Source organism: Cherax quadricarinatus, chromosome 55 (assembly GCF_038502225.1).
Source record: "Cherax quadricarinatus isolate ZL_2023a chromosome 55, ASM3850222v1, whole genome shotgun sequence".
In the NCBI taxonomy this organism is placed as follows: domain Eukaryota; kingdom Metazoa; phylum Arthropoda; class Malacostraca; order Decapoda; family Parastacidae; genus Cherax; species Cherax quadricarinatus.
The window spans coordinates 26,101,570-26,123,547 of NC_091346.1; the positions used below are offsets into that span (position 1 = coordinate 26,101,570).

At 38.8% G+C, this 21,978-nt stretch overlaps 1 protein-coding gene across 1 annotated transcript in view; it reads right to left on the bottom strand.

The window, feature by feature from the left end:
* The window catches only part of LOC138854346 (uncharacterized), a 46,943-nt gene extending 29,002 nt beyond the window's left edge, over positions 1–17,941 (bottom strand). Inside the window, exon 1 of the mRNA XM_070096958.1 lies at positions 16,852–17,941. Coding sequence (XP_069953059.1) covers positions 16,852–17,844 — 993 coding nt within the window. The 5' untranslated portion in view covers positions 17,845–17,941. The remainder of the gene's footprint in view (positions 1–16,851) is intronic.
* Positions 17,942–21,978: the final 4,037 nt, after the last annotated feature.

Genomic DNA, 21,978 nt, shown 5'->3' on the forward strand with positions numbered 1-21,978 from the left:
GTTTATAAGCTAAAAGAGGAGGCACTTAGGGTAAGATATAAACAGCTATTGGAGGATAGATGGGCTAATGAGAGAATAGGCAATGGGGTCGAAGAGGTATGGGGTAGGTTTAAAAATGTAGTGTTAGTGTGTTCAGCAGAAGTTTGTGGTTACAGGAAAGTGGGTGCGGGAGGGAAGAGGAGCGATTGGTGGAATGATGATGTAAAGAGAGTAGTAAGGGAGAAAAAGTTAGCATATGAGAGGTTTTTACAAAGTAGAAGTGATGCAAGGAGGGAAGAGTATATGGAGAAAAAGAAAGAGGTTAAGAGAGTGGTGAAGCAATGTAAAAAGAGAGCAAATGAGAGAGTGGGTGAGATGTTATCAACAAATTTTGTTGAAAATAAGAAAAAGTTTTGGAGTGAGATTAACAAGTTAAGGAAACCTAGAGAACAAATGGATTTGTCAGTTAAAAATAGGAGAGGAGAGTTATTAAATGGAGAGTTAGAGGTATTGGGAAGATGGAGGGAATATTTTGAGGAATTGTTAAATGTTGATGAAGATAGGGAAGCTGTGATTTCGTGTATAGGGCAAGGAGGAATAACATCTTGTAGGAGTGAGGAAGAGCCAGTTGTGAGTTTGGAGGAAGTTCGTGAGGCAGTAGGTAAAATGAAAGGGGGTAAGGCAGCTGGGATTGATGGGATAAAGATAGAAATGTTAAAAGCAGGTGGGGATATAGTTTTGGAGTGGTTGGTGCTATTATTTAATAAATGTATGGAAGAGGGTAAGGTACCTAGGGATTGGCATAGAGCATGCATAGTTCCTTTGTATAAAGGCAAAGGGGACAAAAGAGAGTGCAAAAATTATAGGGGGATAAGTCTGTTGAGTGTACCTGGTAAAGTGTATGGTAGAGTTATAATTGAAAGAATTAAGAGTAAGACGGAGAATAGGATAGCAGATGAACAAGGAGGCTTTAGGAAAGGTAGGGGGTGTGTGGACCAGGTGTTTACAGTGAAACATATAAGTGAACAGTATTTAGATAAGGCTAAAGAGGTCTTTGTGGCATTTATGGATTTGGAAAAGGCGTATGACAGGGTGGATAGGGGGGCAATGTGGCAGATGTTGCAAGTGTATGGTGTAGGAGGTAGGTTACTGAAAGCAGTGAAGAGTTTTTACGAGGATAGTGAGGCTCAAGTTAGAGTATGTAGGAAAGAGGGAAATTTTTTCCCAGTAAAAGTAGGCCTTAGACAAGGATGTGTGATGTCACCGTGGTTGTTTAATATATTTATAGATGGGGTTGTAAGAGAAGTAAATGCGAGGGTCTTGGCAAGAGGCGTGGAGTTAAAAGATAAAGAATCACACACAAAGTGGGAGTTGTCACAGCTGCTCTTTGCTGATGACACTGTGCTCTTGGGAGATTCTGAAGAGAAGCTGCAGAGATTGGTGGATGAATTTGGTAGGGTGTGCAAAAGAAGAAAATTAAAGGTGAATACAGGAAAGAGTAAGGTTATGAGGATAACAAAAAGATTAGGTGATGAAAGATTGAATATCAGATTGGAGGGAGAGAGTATGGAGGAGGTGAATGTATTCAGATATTTGGGAGTGGACATGTCAGCGGATGGGTCTATGAAAGATGAGGTGAATCATAGAATTGATGAGGGAAAAAGAGTGAGTGGTGCACTTAGGAGTCTGTGGAGACAAAGAACTTTGTCCTTGGAGGCAAAGAGGGGAATGTATGAGAGTATAGTTTTACCAACGCTCTTATATGGGTGTGAAGCGTGGGTGATGAATGTTGCAGCGAGGAGAAGGCTGGAGGCAGTGGAGATGTCATGTCTGAGGGCAATGTGTGGTGTGAATATAATGCAGAGAATTCGTAGTTTGGAAGTTAGGAGGAGGTGCGGGATTACCAAAACTGTTGTCCAGAGGGCTGAGGAAGGGTTGTTGAGGTGGTTCGGACATGTAGAGAGAATGGAGCGAAACAGAATGACTTCAAGAGTGTATCAGTCTGTAGTGGAAGGAAGGCGGGGTAGAGGTCGGCCTAGGAAGGGTTGGAGGGAGGGGGTAAAGGAGGTTTTGTGTGCGAGGGGCTTGGACTTCCAGCAGGCATGCGTGAGCGTGTTTGATAGGAGTGAATGGAGACAAATGGTTTTTAATACTTGACGTGCTGTTGGAGTGTGAGCAAAGTAACATTTATGAAGGGATTCAGGGAAACCGGCAGGCCGGACTTGAGTCCTGGAGATGGGAAGTACAGTGCCTGCACTCTGAAGGAGGGGTGTTAATGTTGCAGTTTCAAAACTGTAGTGTAAAGCACCCTTTTGGCAAGACAGTGATGGAGTGAATGATGATGAAAGTTTTTCTTTTTCGGGCCACCCTGCCTTGGTGGGAATCGGCCAGTGTGATAATAAAATAAAATAATATATATATATATATATATATATATATATATATATATATATATATATATATATATATATATATATCAATAACAACACTGCACTAGCCAAGGAGTCGAATCCATGCTGTTTTGGCCCACCTGATGGTGAGAGAAAACGCATGACGCTTTACATCACTAGACCACACAATCCTTAACAATGGTGCGTCCAGCCCAGCTATATGTTGTACTCACCATGGAAGGACATATGGTGGTGTGGACGCCTTAATACCACTTGTTCCGTGGGTACAATAATATATTATACTGCTTATTGAGCCAGTACATAAACAGGGAGTAGAATGAAATTAGCTCAGAGGCGTCCACACTACCGTATGTCCTTCGATGGCAAGTACAACATCTAGCTTGGCTGGATGCACCATTGTTAAGGCTTGTGTGGTCTAGTGGTCTAAAGCATCATACGTTTTCTCTCACCATAAAGCGGGCCAAAACAGCATGGGCTCGAGTCCTTTGCTAGTGCAGTGTTGATATATGTATATATATATTTATATATATATATATATATATATATATATATATATATATATATATATATATATATATATATATATATATATATATATATATATAACATGCCGAATAGGGAAAATTGGTCAGTTAGCAAGAACTTATTGAAAATTAAATCCTTTCTAAAATTTTATTTTATACGTTTAAAGATACATTTTTTTCATTTATGTTAATGTAAAAATTAATAATTTTGTACCAAAAAAAATTAGAAAAATTACCTAACCTCATTATAGCAAGCACAATTTAATTTAGCCTAATACATCTAAATAAATATTAGATAAGATTACAGTAATTTAGGCTAAATTAAATTGCGCATGTTTTAATAAGGTTAGGCAAGTTTTCTGAGGTTCTTTTGGTACAAAATTATTAATTTTTACATTAACATAAATGAAAACAATTATATTTTTAAACATATAAGAGAAAATTTTAGAAAGGACTTAAGGACTTAAGTTTTACTCTAGCTCATTCTAGCTCAATACATAGTCAATACCAAATTCACTATACTAGACCATAGTGCAATTACTAGTGAGAGACTGGTGCTATTTGTAATTTGTATTTTTATATTATTAGACTAAACCTAGTTGTACTATAGCTCTTTCTAGCTCAATACATAGTCAATACCAAATTCACTATATTAGACCATAGTGCAATTACTAGTGAGAGACTAGTGCTATTTTTAATTTGTATTTTTATATTATTAGATTAAACCTATTGTACTATAGCTCATTCTAGCTCAAAACATAGACTCCACAAAAGTCATTATTAGACCTTAGTGCAATTACAAGTGAGAGTCTTGCTCTATTTTTAATTTGTATTTTTATATTACTAGTTTATACCTAGTTGTACTTTAGTTCATTCCAGCACAACACATAGACAACATCAACTTCATTATGTGTAGTAGTGACTATACCCTACATGACCAAAATACTCTAGCTATATACTTGTCCAAACTTCCTACCACTACAGATATCAGTACTAGAACTCAACACACAACTCAGGATATAAATAACCATAATTTAAACCTAGAAGATGATTGATCACGTTGACCCTGATCTAAACCTCCATAATCTGACACCCAATCAAAACCTATTGGAAAGTAACTGCCTTTATTACACAGCATCACAAGCCACCACTATCCTAAACAATGCTAAAAGTCTATCAGTACTTAACTACAACATCAGGTCCTTAAGCAAACACTATGATGACCTCCTAGCACTCCTTGAATCACTAAAGACACCCTTATCCTGCATTATTCTTACTGAGACCTGGCTTAAGCAGGACATAATAGATATCTACCCTCTACCAGGATACACAGCAATTCACAACTGCAGAACAAACCAAGTTGGGGGTGGTATTGCAATCTATTACTCTAACCAATTATCTTGTCTTAGCACCACTTGCTTTAGTGATGAATATGGGGAATACATTTTTGCTAATTTTACTGTAAAAAACCTTAAGACGCCTATAACAATCGGTGCCATTTACCTGATACCTCACACAAACATCCCAAATTTCAGTGAGAAATTAAAGTCACTAATAACAAACAGACAAATGAATAAGCACCACCTTCTCTTAGCTGGAGACTTCAACATCAACCTTGGCTTACTAGATGATCAGTCTGTAACTGATTTCATCAACAATATGAACAACACACTTCTCATACCAACAATAACTAAACCAACCAGGCTCACTGAGACAAGTGCAACCATAATAGACCACATATGGACCAATATACTAGCCCCCCTTAAATCAGGGATAATCACAGATAGCACTACAGACCACTACCCTACCTTCCTCCTGACAAACATTAGTAAACCACCACTCGAATACAACAAAGTCTCATTTAGACTCCATGACGAGGCCTCAGTAAGGAAGTTCACAGCTGACCTAGAGACTGTTGATTGGCCTACAGAATTCTCCAAGGCCAATGGTATTGATGACTGGACAGACATTTTTCTTAACAAATTACTTAGACTATACAACAAACATTGTCCTATAAAAACAAAACAGATCACAAACAAACGGCTTGGTTGCCCATGGCTAACCAGCACCATTCTGAAATCCATTGACAAGAAACACCAATATGAAAAGCAATATAGACAGGGCTTAATACACAAAGATATTCTTAAACACTATTCATCAGCTCTCACCAAAGTAATAAAGAAAGCCAAACAACTAAACTACTCCAGCAGATTCACAGACACTAGAGGAGATATAAAAAAGACCTGGAAAACACTCTCTTAGATTCTAAGGACCCACAAACTGAGAAAAACCAAGAATATTGTCCTAACTAAACCTAATGAAACACCACTACATCCCACTGACACAGCTAACAAGATAAACGACTTCTTCTCAACCATAGGATCTAATCTCGCCAGTAAAATCCCACATACCAATGCCCATGCCTGGGACTACCTAGATGGGAATTTCCCTAATTCCTTCTATCTTGCACCAACTGAGCCCACGGAAGTCACTGAGATTACAAAGTCACTTAAAAATAACTCGGGGGATCTGTCTCATGTCCCACCACTACTGTACAAGCGAGCAGCCCATGTCCTTTCGCATGCTATTTCATTACTTTTTAACAAGTCACTAGAGACTAGCACCTTCCCGAAACTACTCAAGATGGCAAGGGTTACACCAATACATAAAGGTGGTGACCCTACAGACTTAAACAACTATAGGCCAATATCTAACTTACCATTGCTATCCAAAATCTTTGAGAAACTCGTGCACAGGAGACTGTATTCATTTATAACGGCTCAAAACATACTCAACCCCTGCCAATTTGGATTCAGGAAAAATAAAAGCACTAATGATGCAATCATAAAAATGCTAGATCTGCTTTACACAGCATTGGAAAATAAGGAATATCCACTAGGAATTTTTATTGACCTAAGAAAAGCTTTTGACACAGTAGACCACGACATCCTACTCCACAAACTTGATCATTACGGTATAAGAGGCCATGCGCTTGCTTATTTCAAATCTTACATTACTAATAGGTATCAGTACGTCACCATTAAAGACACAGCATCAGCAACATGGCCACTTGATACTGGAGTTCCGCAGGGAAGTGTCCTTGGTCCCCTGCTCTTCCTCATATACATCAATGACCTTCCAAACGTATCCCAACACCTGAAACCCATTCTCTTTGCTGACGACACGACTTATGTCATCTCTCACCCTAATCTTGCCACCCTCAACACCATTGTGAATGAGGAGCTGATTAAAATATCGACTTGGATGACAGCCAATAATCTTACGCTTAACACTGACAAAACCTACTATATTATGTTTGGTAGCAGAGCAGGAGATGCACAAATTAACATTAAGATTGACAACACTCTAATTACCAGAAATAATGGGGGCAAATTCCTAGGCTTATACCTTGACAACAACCTGAATTTCAGCACCCATATCCAGCATATAACCAAACAAGTATCCAAAACGGTTGGGATCCTCTCCAAGATACGATACTACGTGCCGCAAAATGCCCTTCTCACACTATACCACTCACTTATTTATCCATACCTCACCTATGCTATTTGTGCTTGGGGATCAACTGCAGCAACACACCTAAAGCCAATAATAACCCAACAAAAAGCTGCAGTAAGAATAATCACTAAATCCCTTCCCTGGCAACACACCCCCCCACTCTTCATAGACCTAAACTTACTCCCAGTTCAGTCCATCCACACTTACTACTGTGCAATCTACATCTACAGGGCCTTAAACTCTAATATCAACCTTGACCTAAAATGCTTTCTTGATAGTTGTGACAGAACCCACAGGCATAACACCAGACACAAACATCTCTACGACATTCCCCATGTCCGACTAAACCTCTACAAAAATTCAATGTATGTCAAAGGCCCTAAAATCTGGAATACCCTACCTGAGAGCTCTAGAACTGCAGACACATTCATCAGTTTCAAAACTACCATTAGAAAACATCTTATCTCCCTGATACACCCCATCAACTAACTACACGAATACCACCTGGTGGTTCACACTTACACTCACTCACTCATTTGACCATAAACAGAAATATTAACCTCAATCTTAAAATAATGAATCCTGTTATACTCCAATACTGAAACTATGTACTGTGCCAAAACAGAAGCATTCACATTGCTAAACTCACAAACTAGTATTTAGTCACTTAGCCATAATACCAACTTACCTCATAATTTGTAATATTTTACAATTAAGAATAAAACTAAGTCTGCCCGAAATGCCTAGCCATGCTAAGCATTCTAGTGGTACACTCTGTAATCACAATTTTACTACATGTAAACCACACAATAACCAAATTTCTGTAAACTCAGCATTGTAATCCTTATAGAGAATAAACTTTGAATTTGAATTGAATTGAATTGAAGTTCATGCTAATTGACCAGTTTCATCTGTTTGGCATGACATATATATATATTGTGGAAAATATTGTATATTTTCCAAAAATACAGTGTATTTTGAAATACATTGTAGTTAATAAAAATTAATTTGTAAATAAAAAAAGAACCAGCGATAGTGTAACGTCGCTTGGGAGAGACGCCATGTTTTGAACTGGGCAAGACGTTAGTGAAAATCGGAAGAATTTTCGTTGCTTTGGAGGTTAAATTGTGTTTGAAACCTCTCAAATAGGAGCAGAAATTGTTGTAGGTACAGTCCTGCAGAATGTGAGAAACCAACAATTGGACAGGACTCCGAAATTAGATGGGAAGAGATAATAAAAACACCATCCCCCAGATAAGTAATGTCTTTATATGTTAAAATTTCTGGCCAGTAGTTTCTTCATATTTTAGGCAGGGGGTTGCGTATGACACACCAAGTAATCTCCAGACAAATTGGTGAGTGTTATTAATATAAATTCTCCTTCTGATATATAAATGTATATGTATTCATTAACTCAATTTAACACACAGTCCATATAATTTATATTAATAGCTTACCAGAATTACTGGTGACGTATTTCATTTGGAATTAATATAGGTCCAGAGTGACTTGTGGAAATATGAGAGTAGTAGGTATTCTAAGGGGGACATTTTCTGCGACCTAGGATGTCCTAAAATTCCTACATGTCTCTGCAACTGACAAGAATGTAGATGAATGGTTCAGAGAACCGACATGTTGATAAATTTAATTTATCAACATGTCGGTTCTCTGAACTATTCATCTACAAATTTATCAACTGACAAGAAATAATTATCTTATTACCAATTACTGATATGTATCTTATGAGGTTCATCCAGGTAACTTTAATTTTCCACAGTTGCCCGCTGGCCCTTCGAACTGGATGTAATTAGTGATGTCATTAATTAGTGAATTAATTACTTAATAATTATAAGTGACATGACAGAAGGAGGTGGATGTTAGGTCCACAAATTTACTTAACGTGTGGTGGATTACAATTACTACAATATTGATTTTGCTAAGCCAAGTCTGGCTAGGATTTATATTAGTGTATTTGTTTATATTAGTGTGTACAATATTAATTTTGCTAAACCAAGTCTGATTAGGATTTATATTAGTATGTACAATATTAATTTTGCTAAGCCAAGTTTGGCTAGGATCTACATTAGTGTATTTGTTTGTATTAGTGTGTACAATATTAATTTTGCTAAGCCAAGCCTGGCTAAGATTTATATTAGTGTATACAATATTAATTTTGCTTAGCTAAGTCTGGCTAGGATTTATATTAGTGTGTACAATATTAATTTTGCTAAGCCAAGTCTAGCTAGGATTTATTCAAAAGTAAGTTGTAATATTTACCTGTATAGAGTGCATAATTAAGTACATAATCAGTGTAATTAATAAAGTTGAATTTAATATATTGCACCATGGGTGAAAATGAGGAAATTAATGTAGATGACAAGCCCATGGAATTTAGAGCCAAGAAAGCATCATTACAGGCTAGAAAGGGCCATGTAACAAAGGCTTACAATAAATTTTTAGAATTAATGAATTAGGAAACTGTGAATACTGATGATTTAAAATTGTATTTAGGTGCTTCAGGGAATAGATATGATTCATACAAATCATATTACAAAAAAAATATGAAGGAGATTTGTTAGTAAATTGTGTAGATGAGACAGAAATGGATCTTATGATTAACCAGTATTATGAATTATAAGAGAAAATTCTTTCTTGTAAAAGCCAGGCTTTGAATTAATTAAAAGATGTAAACCAGGCAGTTAGTCAACCTATTCAAGTAAATAAGGTGTCCGCCAAAACTCTCTGAATTATGTTTACCTGTATTTAATCCTGGAGAAAATTGGGAGGAGTTTTGGTCAATTTTTAAAGCAGCTGTGCATGTTAGGAATGATATAGCATCTTACTAAATTATTTTACCTCAAAGGGCAGATAAGAACAGATGCTCACATGCTCATACAAGCCTTTCCCAATGTAGATGATTCTTACAAGAAAGCAGTTGACTTGTTGAAGGTCACTTATAGCAATATAGAACAAGGTAAGTTGGATCTAGTGGCTACAATTGTTAATTTAAAAACTCCAGATCACACTTACAAAGGTTTACACCAGTTTAGAGTTAAACTGGAGAGTTCTCTCAAAACTTTAAGTAATAAATATAATTTGAATGAATCAGACTGCTTATTGAGTGCCATTGTACAGAATAAATTAAACTGTAAAACAGTTATTTTTGTCTAGAGGAAATAAGACTAGGTCTACAAGAATTAACTGTTCAGTTGCAGACCAGACAACTAAATCATTTTAAAAATACAACACATAATAACTCTGAGGTATCTGTCAAGTTTCACAAAGGGAAAAATTATCCCAATAGTAATAATCAAAATTCATCTCCTAAAAAGAGTTGCATAGGCACATATCAAGTAGCAGGAATCAGAAATAGTGACTCTCCACATCAAAGTAAGAAGAATAAGTACACTCCTAAGAGTAGCCCAATTAATAAGAAACCAGTCAAAGAAAAGAGAGATTGTCTCTTCTACAAGGGTACTCATTTTTCTAAGAATTGCAATGCATACAATTCATGGGATGATAAAGTTGAGAGATTGGATGAATTTGACAGATGTATCAGATGTCTAGGTAATCACAATGTAAAGGACTGTCATGCCAAATTAATAAACAACTGTTATCAATGTCACAAAGGAAGGCACCATATAGTCATGTGTAAGAGTCTATATGATAATGTTGACAATAATGATAATGTTGACAACCCTGATACAACAGTAGCTAATGTAGAGATTGCTGGTAATGTTAATAATGACGGTTTCGCTGAAGTAGCCTTACCTGTGTTAGAAGTAAAAATTGATGATAAAAGGCATAAATCAAAAAATGTAACTGCATTATTAGACCAGGGATCACAGCGTACTTTCATAAAACGTAAATGTCTTAATGGAATGAAGGTAAAAATGGTAGATCCTACAACTTTAAAATTATCTGGTTTTCTCTCAGATAAAAGGGCTCAATTGTATGACACTGTTTATGTAACTGTCAGTTTGGGCAATGAGAAAACACGTATTAATGCAGTAATTGTAGATAGGCTCCCAGAGAAAATATCTGCAATAGGGCTTAGTCAAGCTACTGAAAGGCTCTCACATAATGTAAATTTAGCACCTTCTGGTGTAAATGATGATCCTGTAGCCCAATAAATATTCTGATAGGTAGTGATTATTATGCCTCCTTTGTAAAGGGTATGGTAAAGAAATGTGGTGTCACCCTTTTGAAGACTGCAGGAGGTCATGTAATGTATGGTAGGCATCCTCGTACTAATAATGCATGACTAGAGGAAACTAAAAGTACCATCACTGTGTCTTACTCATGAAATCGTGCCCCAGTATAATTCTTCCATAGAGGATGGTGTTGAGCCAGTGCGTAAATTGTGGGAATTAGACAGCATTGGAATACATGTAAATGAAGAAAGTCCAGACGATTCTTTTACTCAGGAACAATACCTGAGAGATGTAAAATTTGAATCTAGACAATACTGGGTACGACTTCCATGGAGACTGAACCATCCAGAATTGCCCATTAATTACAGGATGGCATATGGACAATTAAAGGCGAACTGAGTAAGACACCAGAATTGTTGACTGCCTATAATGATATAATTACTGAACAATTAAATAATAAATTTAAAGAGGAGGTACCTCATGAGCAAGTTTAAATGACTGTCTGATGACAGGTCCGTCGTTGACGGAAAAACTAGGAGATATCTTATTAAATTTCAGGGTGAAGAATTATGCCTTTACGACTGACATAAGTAAAGCTTTTCTAAGAGTGGGTTTACAAGAGGCTGACCGGGATTGTACCCGCTTCTTATGGCCTGAGAATCCTATTGACCCACTTAGCCCTCTGAAAACCTTTCGCTTTAGGAGTGTATTATTTGGTGCTACATCCAGTCCGTTCCTACTTCAAGCGACGATAAATGCACACCTTAAACGTATGGGAAGTCCATTGAGTAAAGTAATGAGCAAGCAATTTTATGTGGACAATTTCCTGGGTGTGACGTCAACTGAAGAGGAACTGTTCATGGCTTATGGAGAGGCTAATAAAATAATGCAAAGTGCAAATATGCCTCTGAGGGAATGGAATAGTAATTCGTCCAAATTAAACGACAAAATAAGTAAATATTACCCTGGAGATGAAGTGCCAAAATGTAGTAATGTACTGGGATTAACTTGGGATACTTAGAGAGATTTGTTATTGTTAAAACCTAATAATTACAGTATGCCCAATAAATTAACCAAGAGAGTCTTGGTTGCTGAAGTTTCCAAATGTTTTGATCCACTAGGCTTAGTGTCACCCCTTACTATAAGAGGGAAATTGTTAATACAAGAAGCATGGAAGCTTAAATGTGCTTGGGATGAAACTCTACCTGAGGAATTCATTAACAGGTGGGATGAATTAATTGGTGATTATGAAAAAAATCCAGTGTTGGAGTTCCCACGCCAGGTGGCCAATCCAAATGGGAAAAATATACTCCACACTTTTTGTGATGCTTCAAAATTGGCATATGGAGCAGTTGCTTATCTTCAATGTAATAGTGTTATTTCTCTTGTTATGTCTAAGGCTAAAGTGTCTCCAATTAAATCACGTACCTTACCTCAGTTGGAATTAACAGCCATTTATGTAGGTGTCAAATTAGCTAATTATATAAGAAATAGGTTGCAGGAGATAAATATTAGTGACACTGTAATTTGGTCTGATAATGAGGTATCCTTACAATGGATTCACAATGGAAACAGTAAAATTGTGTACGTACAAAACAGAGTCGCTGAAATTAATCAGATGCAAGAGAAATATAATAGTTTGGGTCAGCAATGGTTAACATTTAATCATATACCTGGTGAGGAGAATCCAGCTGATTTCTTGTCTCGACGTTTACCTTATGCTAAATTTGTAAATGCTGTATCATGGCTTAAAGGACTGAGCTGGTTGGTAAATAAAGCTAATTAGCCTGTACAAAAGGCGTATATTGCTCCTGTTGAAATTACTGACCACCGCTCCAATAGTTTGTCCTTCCTTAGCCATTGATGTAAATAGGTATTCTTCTTTACCCAAACTAATCAATGTAACTAAGTTGGTGTTTAAATTTCTAAACAAAATGAATATCTCATATAATTTTTCACATCCTCTTGAATATTGTATACAGAGGGTACAGGAGGAAATCTATGAAGATAAGATTTTTTTTTTTTTTTTTTTTTTTTTTTTTTTTATAACTCAGGGTAATGTACACGTATTATATCCCTTTAATACTTTGGTGACTCACAGACTAATTGAACAGTAACAGGGAAGGGATAAAACATGCATATATACACACACATATACATACATATGCATATATACACATATATATATATACATATATATATATATATATATATATATATATATATATATATATACATACACACATACACATACATATACATACACATACACACACATACACATACACACATATACATATACACATATATATGCACGTTCATATGCCCAAATATCTGAACCTCCATAACACAGTCAAAAACAAAATAAGAAAACTAGTGACTCAAGAATACAACGAGTCTTTACACAAAGGAAGCATCAAAAATATAACAAATATATAAAGGCACCCCAGTCATTTTGTACACAAAAGGTACAATAAGTAACCCTAATCCCTGAATCTACAACCACACATCCATAACAACTAAAAAACATTCATGCCCCAACTCATATTCACGCAACTCACATCCTTCCCCCCAAGAGACGAGCCAGCTATTGCCCACTGACCTACACGACAACTTATTCGGCATCCCCGTATATTTATCACAGATTCACAAGGGTTTCAAGAGTGAGCCTTTTATAACCGTCCGAAAAACCCTTATCCCACCTCCTCCCATACAATTCCCTATTCCTACACATTGTACGATAAAACGTTATTGCAAGGACACGCCTTCTTACCTCACTGACCCCTTTTCCCCGCATTACCCACGAAATATAAATGTAATCCACGATAATATAATCTAAAGCCCGTTCAACGTCCTGGTCTAATCCACCGATGTCGAGACTTAACGCACGCAGGACCTGCACTCCTCTGCCTCCCACCCTCTGTACCACCCTACCCAACCAACTCCTGACATCTTCTAAACCTTCGCAAAAATAGACAACGTGAAAAGCCGTGTCTTCCCCACCACAAAACCCACACCCGCCTCCCACCACGACTCTTCTGGATCGTAGTATTGCCCCTGACGGCAATATACCATGTAAAAAACGAAACATGACTTCACGCACCCTAGGCCGTAATTTCAACTTGCTAAATCGGAGCCATATATTTTCCCACGAGTACATGGGGAACAAACCTTCTACTGGAGCTGCGCACGTGCCCCCTAGTAACCTACTTAAAACCCTTATGCGAATGTTCCTCCGTTCCTTTACCATCAACAAAGCTCGTAGTACAATCTCACATTCCCTTAACTCCATTCCCCTATACCACTTTTTCACCCTCGTATATACTTGGTCTATATTTCCCGCCATCACACCCACACGCCAAACCTCCCACTTTAGAAAAACACATTTCACCCTACGCTTTAAGTCCAACAATCCTAAACCTCCTCGACGTACAGGTAACATAACAACCTCACGTTTTAACCAATCACACCTCGATCCCCACAGAAAGGTAAATACTCTTCTCAATATTCCATTGATCGCTGTTCCTGTAATTGGGAATACAGCCGCAACGTGCCACACCTTACTATACAATAAAACGTTAACAACAATCACACGTTGGGCCAGAGAGAGATGTTGGGGCCTCAAAACACCCAGACGACCAATGACCTTTTCCAACGTCCTTACTGAATTTTCCTCCCGCGCCACATCCAAATCGTCTCTATAAATAATACCGCAAATCTTTAATGACATCGCAGTTGTGTTAACCACGTTACAGCTCTCCATTCCACCCCCTTTCCAGGTACCCAACCCCATGATCATCGACTTTTCACTATTTACCTTCATACCCGTGGCACGTTCAAACACACGCACAACATCTTCCAACCCTTTCATAGACATTCGTTCACACACCAAAACAGTCGTATCATCCACATAACCTATTAATGCCGGCCAACAAACCCCTTCCCCTACCCCACCCCCACCCCGGGAACTAACTGTGCTCTCAACCATCCTGTAAAAGGGATCCTGAAAACATGCAAATAAGATCTGTGACATAGGGCACCCTTGTCTTAAACCTCTACCCATCTCAAAGTCCGTCCCCATACACCCATTTATTTGTACCCTCATCCTTGCCCCCTTATACAGAGTGTTTACCCACCCAACTATTTCTTCTCCATAACCCTGTCTCCGAAGAATACTCTGCAGTGCACCTCTTTCCACTCTATCATAGGCGGCTCGCCAGTCCAAGGCCAGTAAAGCCGCCCCCTCCCCTCCCCCCTTTGACTCCACAAAACTTCTTATAAGCCCGTGACCTTCTAACATCGACCTGCCCGGCAACCCATACTGCGATGGCGAAACGACCCTCCCCACCACGCATTTTACCCTATTACCCAAAATTTTTGCGAAAACCTTATAGTCTGCACAGAGCAACGATATCGCCCTATACTTCCCAAGGTTTGGCTGCCCTTTGCCTTTCGGGACCAACACCACAACTGCCGTATTCTGCTTATCCCCTAACGTACCCTTCTCCTTCATACAATTTAATAATCTTACCATGAACTTCCCAATCAACTCCCAATGCTGCAAATAAAATTCCACCGGTAAACCATCAATACCCGGGGACTTACCCTTCCTCATTCCGTGTAAAGCAATTTCAATTTCCTCCTCAGTAATAACCCCACCCAATGCCTTCCTATCACTGTGACCCAAAATGCACTCAGCATACGTGCACACCTTACTTAATTCCACTTCATCCACGCCACTACTAGTCCAGTGTTTTTTATACCATGTATCCGCATATGCACTCATAGCTTTTGTGTTTCGTATCACTTGACCTGCTCTATGGATTCCCATCGTCTCGTTTACCTCCAAGCTCGGGATTGCCGTGAGCGCCTGCTTTTGCTTTTGTTGTCTCAACACACACGCGGATGGCCTATCTCCCCACAAAACTTCTTCTAATCCTGCTTGCACCCGCACCGCTTGAAACCGCTCATTATGCAACGTTCGCAAGCTCTCTTTTATGTCTACAATCTCGTCCATGGGGTAAACACCACTAACCGATCCCTGCCCATAACAACTTCGTAATCGATCCTCTAAATAATTCGCTAGCCCATATTTTAAAGTGTTTATACGCCTACCCTCCCTCACATAAAAGGACTTTATCCTTTCCTTTGCCACCGAGTCCCACCACGTTACAATGTCTTCCACCTCCTGAGCTTCCCTTGAAAGCTCATTCCACAGCATAGAAAAACCCTCCAACCCTTCCTCATCACTTAACACACTAATATTTAATTTCCAATAATTCCTATAAATTTCGGCCATTTCCTCCCACCCTACCTCCACTACAACTGCCCTATGATCTGACAAGACCGTCTCCACCGTATTAAAAGACTTTACAACTACTCCCTGCGAAATATACACTCTGTCTAACCTTGCAGCATATCCCCTTCTGATAAAAGTATGTTCTGTTTCCCACACCCCTCCCCCAAACACATCTCTTAACTTAACATCCCTCAACAAATCTCTGAGAGGTGCAGACACATGCCCAGCCCCTTTGGGTTCGACGTCAGCCGCCCTTATGACACAGTTCCAGTCACCCCCCACTATCGCTACTTCCGGAAGACCACGCAAAAAATAAACAAGGTCCTCACACACAAAATCCGTTCGAACCTTCGTGTCATTCTCCGCAGGGGCATAGACACTTACCAAGGATACACGCTTTCCCATCCAAGTTCCATCCACTCGCAACACCCTCCCCCCACCCCCCTCACATCTCTGCAACACAAACGGGCTCGTCTCTTTTATTAAAAGACCCACACCACCTTTCAAACGACTAGTTGGCAGGGTCAGTACTGTATAACCTGCAACCTGCAACACTTCTCCTTCTTTGAAATTGTGTTCTTGAAGGAAGAGAACATCAATTCTATGTTTGCTAAGAAAACTACTCAACCAATCTCTCTTTAATCTAGTACACAAACCGTTAACATTAGCAGTCATACACCTAAGGCCTGTTATATTTTCCACCCTTTCCTCTTCTCCTCCCGTGGTTCACCACTTGATTTGTTACGTCTATGTGTCTTCTTTACAGTACCTTCCCATTCGCCTCCCTTCTTGCGATGGCGTCCCTCATGACCCCCCCCCTCCCCACCCCTCCCCTCACCCATCCTCTCAGTTTTTTTCCCAGTCCTCTGTGCTGGCGTCAGTACGTCATCCGAATCTGACGTAGCTGCCCGTTTCCTGGTAACGTTCTCATCCTCCATGTCAAGATCAGAGGAAGCCTCACGGTGTACCTCAACATCCACCTCACAATGAGGTATGAAGTCTCCCGATGTCCCAGTCTCGTCGTCCTTCTGCGGAGTCTCGTATTGTTGACAATCCGGACTCAGAAAGTCTCCAGCTACGTCTTCCGAAGACGGAGCTTCCACCACTTGCGGTGACAAGGTCCTTAAGACTTCGTCTAAATCCTCACCGACATTCGTCTCTCGACCAATACTCAACACGTCATGCCGGGGTACCAATCCAGTAGATGGTATCGGCAACGACTCAGGTGCAGGCAGCGGAGGGAAGGACTCACTCTCATTTCGAAAAACCTGTTCCACCATCTCACTCCACAAACGACCACGCCCTTCCTCTGACGAACGATGCTCACCTTCATCAGGTGTGACTGGGGCTACGTCTTCTTGCACAGGTTTGGTCACGCGTCTGTTCTTTTCACATGCCGCCGCTATGTGGTCATACTCTCCACAAATGCGACACGTACGCCGCTGTCCAGGATATAAAACCATTACCTGTGTCCTAAAATCTTGAAGATACACATATGACGGTATGGGTTGGCGCAACGTCATCTTAAGGCTGAATGTACCTTCCGGCATACCTGTGTAGGCACCCATTATCCACTTACCCTGCTGGGCAGAATGCACAGTTCCATATTTCTCAAATACGTTTCTGATGTCAGCTTCGTTTGCCTCGAAGGGGACATTCCTCAATTTTATCCAGGTATAATATCGAGACACGTCCACCAGTCTCACACGCACAGCAGGAGTAACGTCAAAACACACATCTTGAAAGCGCGTAACCACCGATTCATAAACTGTCGCAGCAAGCAGTTTCACAAATACTCTATGCGCTCCGTTCAGCGCTACCCCATACAATTCACTATCTTGTATGCCGTATGTCTCCCTGATTATCTTGGGTAAGAGTATTTGAGCTGAACTAGGTGTAATCGCACCTCGAAGCAGTTCAATACCAATAGTGTTAACGCGTCTGCGATAACAAACCGCCATCTCAACACCAGTAATTTCCCAGCGGTGTCAACAGAGACACAACACCACCTCCTCGTACCACTGCTGTCAGGTTACTGAGGAGCGTCAGGCAAGGGGGTCTACACAGCCCAAGAGCGATGCAGACAATGCATGAAGATAAGATTAAATTAATGATGGGAAGAAAAATTGTGAAAGGTTCCATAATAGAGAAATTGAGACTGTATTTAGAGAATACTATAATTAGGTGCAGAGGTAGGTTACAAAATGCTGAATTGGGTGATAATGCTAAATACCCTATCTCACTGACCAAAACTCATCATCTAACAATTCTGATTGTTTTATATACCCATAAAAATGTAATGTTTGGTGGGGTACAAGATACCTTAAATTGTATTAGAGAAACTTTCTGGATTCCACAAGGATGGCAAAGTGTAAAAAGAGTTATTAAATCTTGTGTAATATGTCGCCGTGTGGATGCCAGATCCTATATGTACCCAGGTCCTCCACCATTGCCAAAGGAGCGTGTACAAATAGTGAAACCATTTGATGTAACAGGTGTAGACTATAGTGGTCCAATCATTTTAACAGGTTCTTCAGATGGTGTTCCACTGAAAGTGTTTGTATGCTTGTTCACTCGTACTGCTACTAGGGCAGTTCATTTAGAAGTGGCTTATGACTTGTCTGCAGAACAGTTTATACAGCTGTTTCGAAAGTTTGCAGCTAGGAGATCCTGTCCGAGATTGATGATTTCGGATAATGCCACAAATTTTGTAGCGGGTGCTCAACACTTGATAGAATTATATAAGAGTAATGATGTTCAATCTCCGTTAACCCAACGAGGGTGTACCTGGAAATTTATTACTCCTAGAGCCCCTTGGCAGGGAAGGGCTGTACGAAAGACTGATAAGCACAGTGAAGAGGTGTCTCCGTAAAGTACATGAGTGATACACCTGATGCAGATGTATTAACACCTTCTCACCTAATATGTGGAAGGAAACTGGAAGCTGCCCCTGTCTATAGAAATAATCCTGAAGAAAGTGATGAAGATTACAATGATGCGGCAGTGTTGTGTGATAAATTTAAGATGTTAAATAAAGTAATTGATCATTGGTCCAATGTGTGGCGTAAAGAATATCTTCATACATTACGTGAACACTTTTATGGTGCGACAGAGGCAGAAAATCGGCAGAGCATTCAACCAGGTGACATTGTGTTAATTGATACTGAACAGCATCGAACATTGTGGCCTCTGGGCAAAGTATTGACATTGTACCCAGATGCACAAGGTGTTGTCCGGAATGTCAAAGTGTTGTGTCGTGGTAAGCGAGAACCACGTGATGCTTTAATTAAACCACAGGACCACCCAACCCTACAAGAATGGCACAGCCAGCAATGCTAGCTGTTGGGCCGCCATCCGAGGGCATACGGAGGTGTGGGAGCTTCTAAGTTAATTTCATTCTCATCCCTGTTTGTTGTACTAGCCTCATTAGTAGTTGGGTGGTCCTGTGGTTTAAGAGTTATGTGGTTCTCGCTTACCATGAAGCAGGCCAGTACAACATGGGTTCGAATCCTTGGCTACCGCAGTGTTGTTATTGATCAATACCACTCGTTCGTGGTTACAATAATATATAAATGCTGCTCGTGAGGCTAGTACCCCAAACAGGGATGAGAATGAAATTAGCTTAGAAGCTCCCATACCTCCGTATGCCCTCGGATGGAGGCCCAACACTTAGCTGTGTGCTGGCTGCGCCATTCTTGTAGGGTTGGGTGGTCCTGTGGTTCTCGCTTACCATGAGGCAGGCCAGTACAACATGGGTTCGAATCCTTGGCTAGCGCAGTGTTGTTATTGAAATATATATATATATATATATATATATATATATATATATATATATATATACATATATGTATGTATGTATATTAATCCATCCCCGAAACAAGAGGTTCTAAAGCAAATAACAATACTGAGACTAGCCGGAGATCGAACCCGAGATATTAAACCAGCCTCCCGGGACGCTAGGTGAATTTAGCAACACCCTAGTCCACCATGCTACAAACCTTCAGGTGTCCATTAAATACACAGGGCATGCCACTTCTGACACAAGCACATTTATAGCTGTGGATAACTATTGGAACCAGTTTCATTCTGCTCCCGTTTGGAATACCAGTCTGACGAGCAGTACCAGGTAACTAGAGGAAGCTTTCTCAAGTTACGGCCTAGAACCCTTCGAGTAAGAGAAAGCTCTCTCAAGCAACAATATATTAGGTATCCCTTTTTGGGGATACCAAAATATCAGTTTCTTCAACCGAAAAATCTAACCAAAAGTTTTACTTTAATGAAAACAATTATTCTTTGCCAATACTCAGAATCAGAGAATATAAAACAGATATTACAAGATAATTTATGTGCACAATGGCCCATCTTGTCTACCAGTAACTTCTTATGTCAACATTTATACTGTAAACTCTGTAAACAGCTGCACTCTTCTTGCGTACCCAGTAACTTATAAATCAAGTACCTTCTTATACCTGTGAAATACCTCTTACTGGTTCCTAAACTTCTTGTTTTTTGTCATAACCTTTTTTTTTTTACAGTATGAATGTTGACATTCACACACCTTTCCGCAGACGTAGCAGCAGCCACACATGTCCAGGACGAGGCCCCAGGAGCACTGGTTGACCACTGCTGGCATCTCACAAGTGACCTCACGGCAAGGCAGGCAGGAGAGGCAACTCACACTGTAAATAATGATAATGACATTATATATATATATATATATATATATATATATATATATATATATATATATATATATATATATATATATATATATATATATATATATATATATATATATATATATATATGTCGTGCCGAATAGGCAGAACTTGCGATCTTGGCTTAAATAGCAACGTTCATCTTGCCATATAGGACAAGTGAAAATTTGTGTATGCAATAATTTCGCCAAAATCATTCTGAACCTAACGAAAAAAATATATTTCACTGTGTTTATTTAGTATTAAATTATTGTAAACAAATCTAAAATATATTTAGTTAGGTTAGGCTAAAATATATTGTTCTTGTTATAATAAGGTTAGGTAAGTTTTCTAAGATTCTTTTGGTGCAAAATTAAAAATTTTTACATTAACATTAATGAAAAAAATATATCTTTAAACGTGTAAGAGAAAATTTTAGAGAGGACGTAATTCTAAGTGAGTTCTTGCTAATTGACCAGTTTTACATATTCGGCACGACATATATATATATATATATATATATATATATATATATATATATATATATATATATATATATATATATATATATATATATATATATATGTGTGTGTGTGTGTCGTGCCGAATATGTATGTAAAACTGGTCAATTAGCAAGAACTCATTTAAAATTAAGTCCTTTCTAAAAAAATTTCTTATACGTTTAACGATATATTTCTTTCATTAATATTAATGTAAAAAATTTTAATTTTGCACCAAAAGAATCTTAGAAAACTTACCTAACCTTATTATAACAAGAACAATTTATTTTAGCCTAACCCAACTAAATATATATTAGATTTGTTTACAATAATTTATTACTAAACAAACACAGTGAAATAGATTTTTTCGTTAGGTTCAGAATGATTTTGGCGAAATTATTCCATACACAAATTTTCGCTGGTCCTATATGGCAAGATAAACGTTGCTATTTAAGCCAAGATGGCAAGTTCTGCCTATTCGGCACGACATATATATATATATATATATATATATATATATATATATATATATATATATATATATATATATATATATATATATAAAACACTGATCTCTGGCCGAAGGAGGCTCGAACCTACGAACCTTGGAACAAGGTACGCAGTGCTTTACCATTCTCACCACACTGGACCAATACCTTGGCGCCAAGCTCACGCTAGACGTTGATCCAAGGCAGCCAGCTTTCAGCTTTTCATCTCATCCCCTGCATGCATCGACCAACTAGAGATTTTAACAATGCAAGGAATTCGCAAGAGCAGGCAAAATATACACAAACACTGATCTCTGGCCGAAGGAGACTCGAACCTACGAACCTTGGAACAAGGTACGCAGTGCTTTACCATTCTCACCACATTGGACAATACCTTGGCGCCTAGCTCA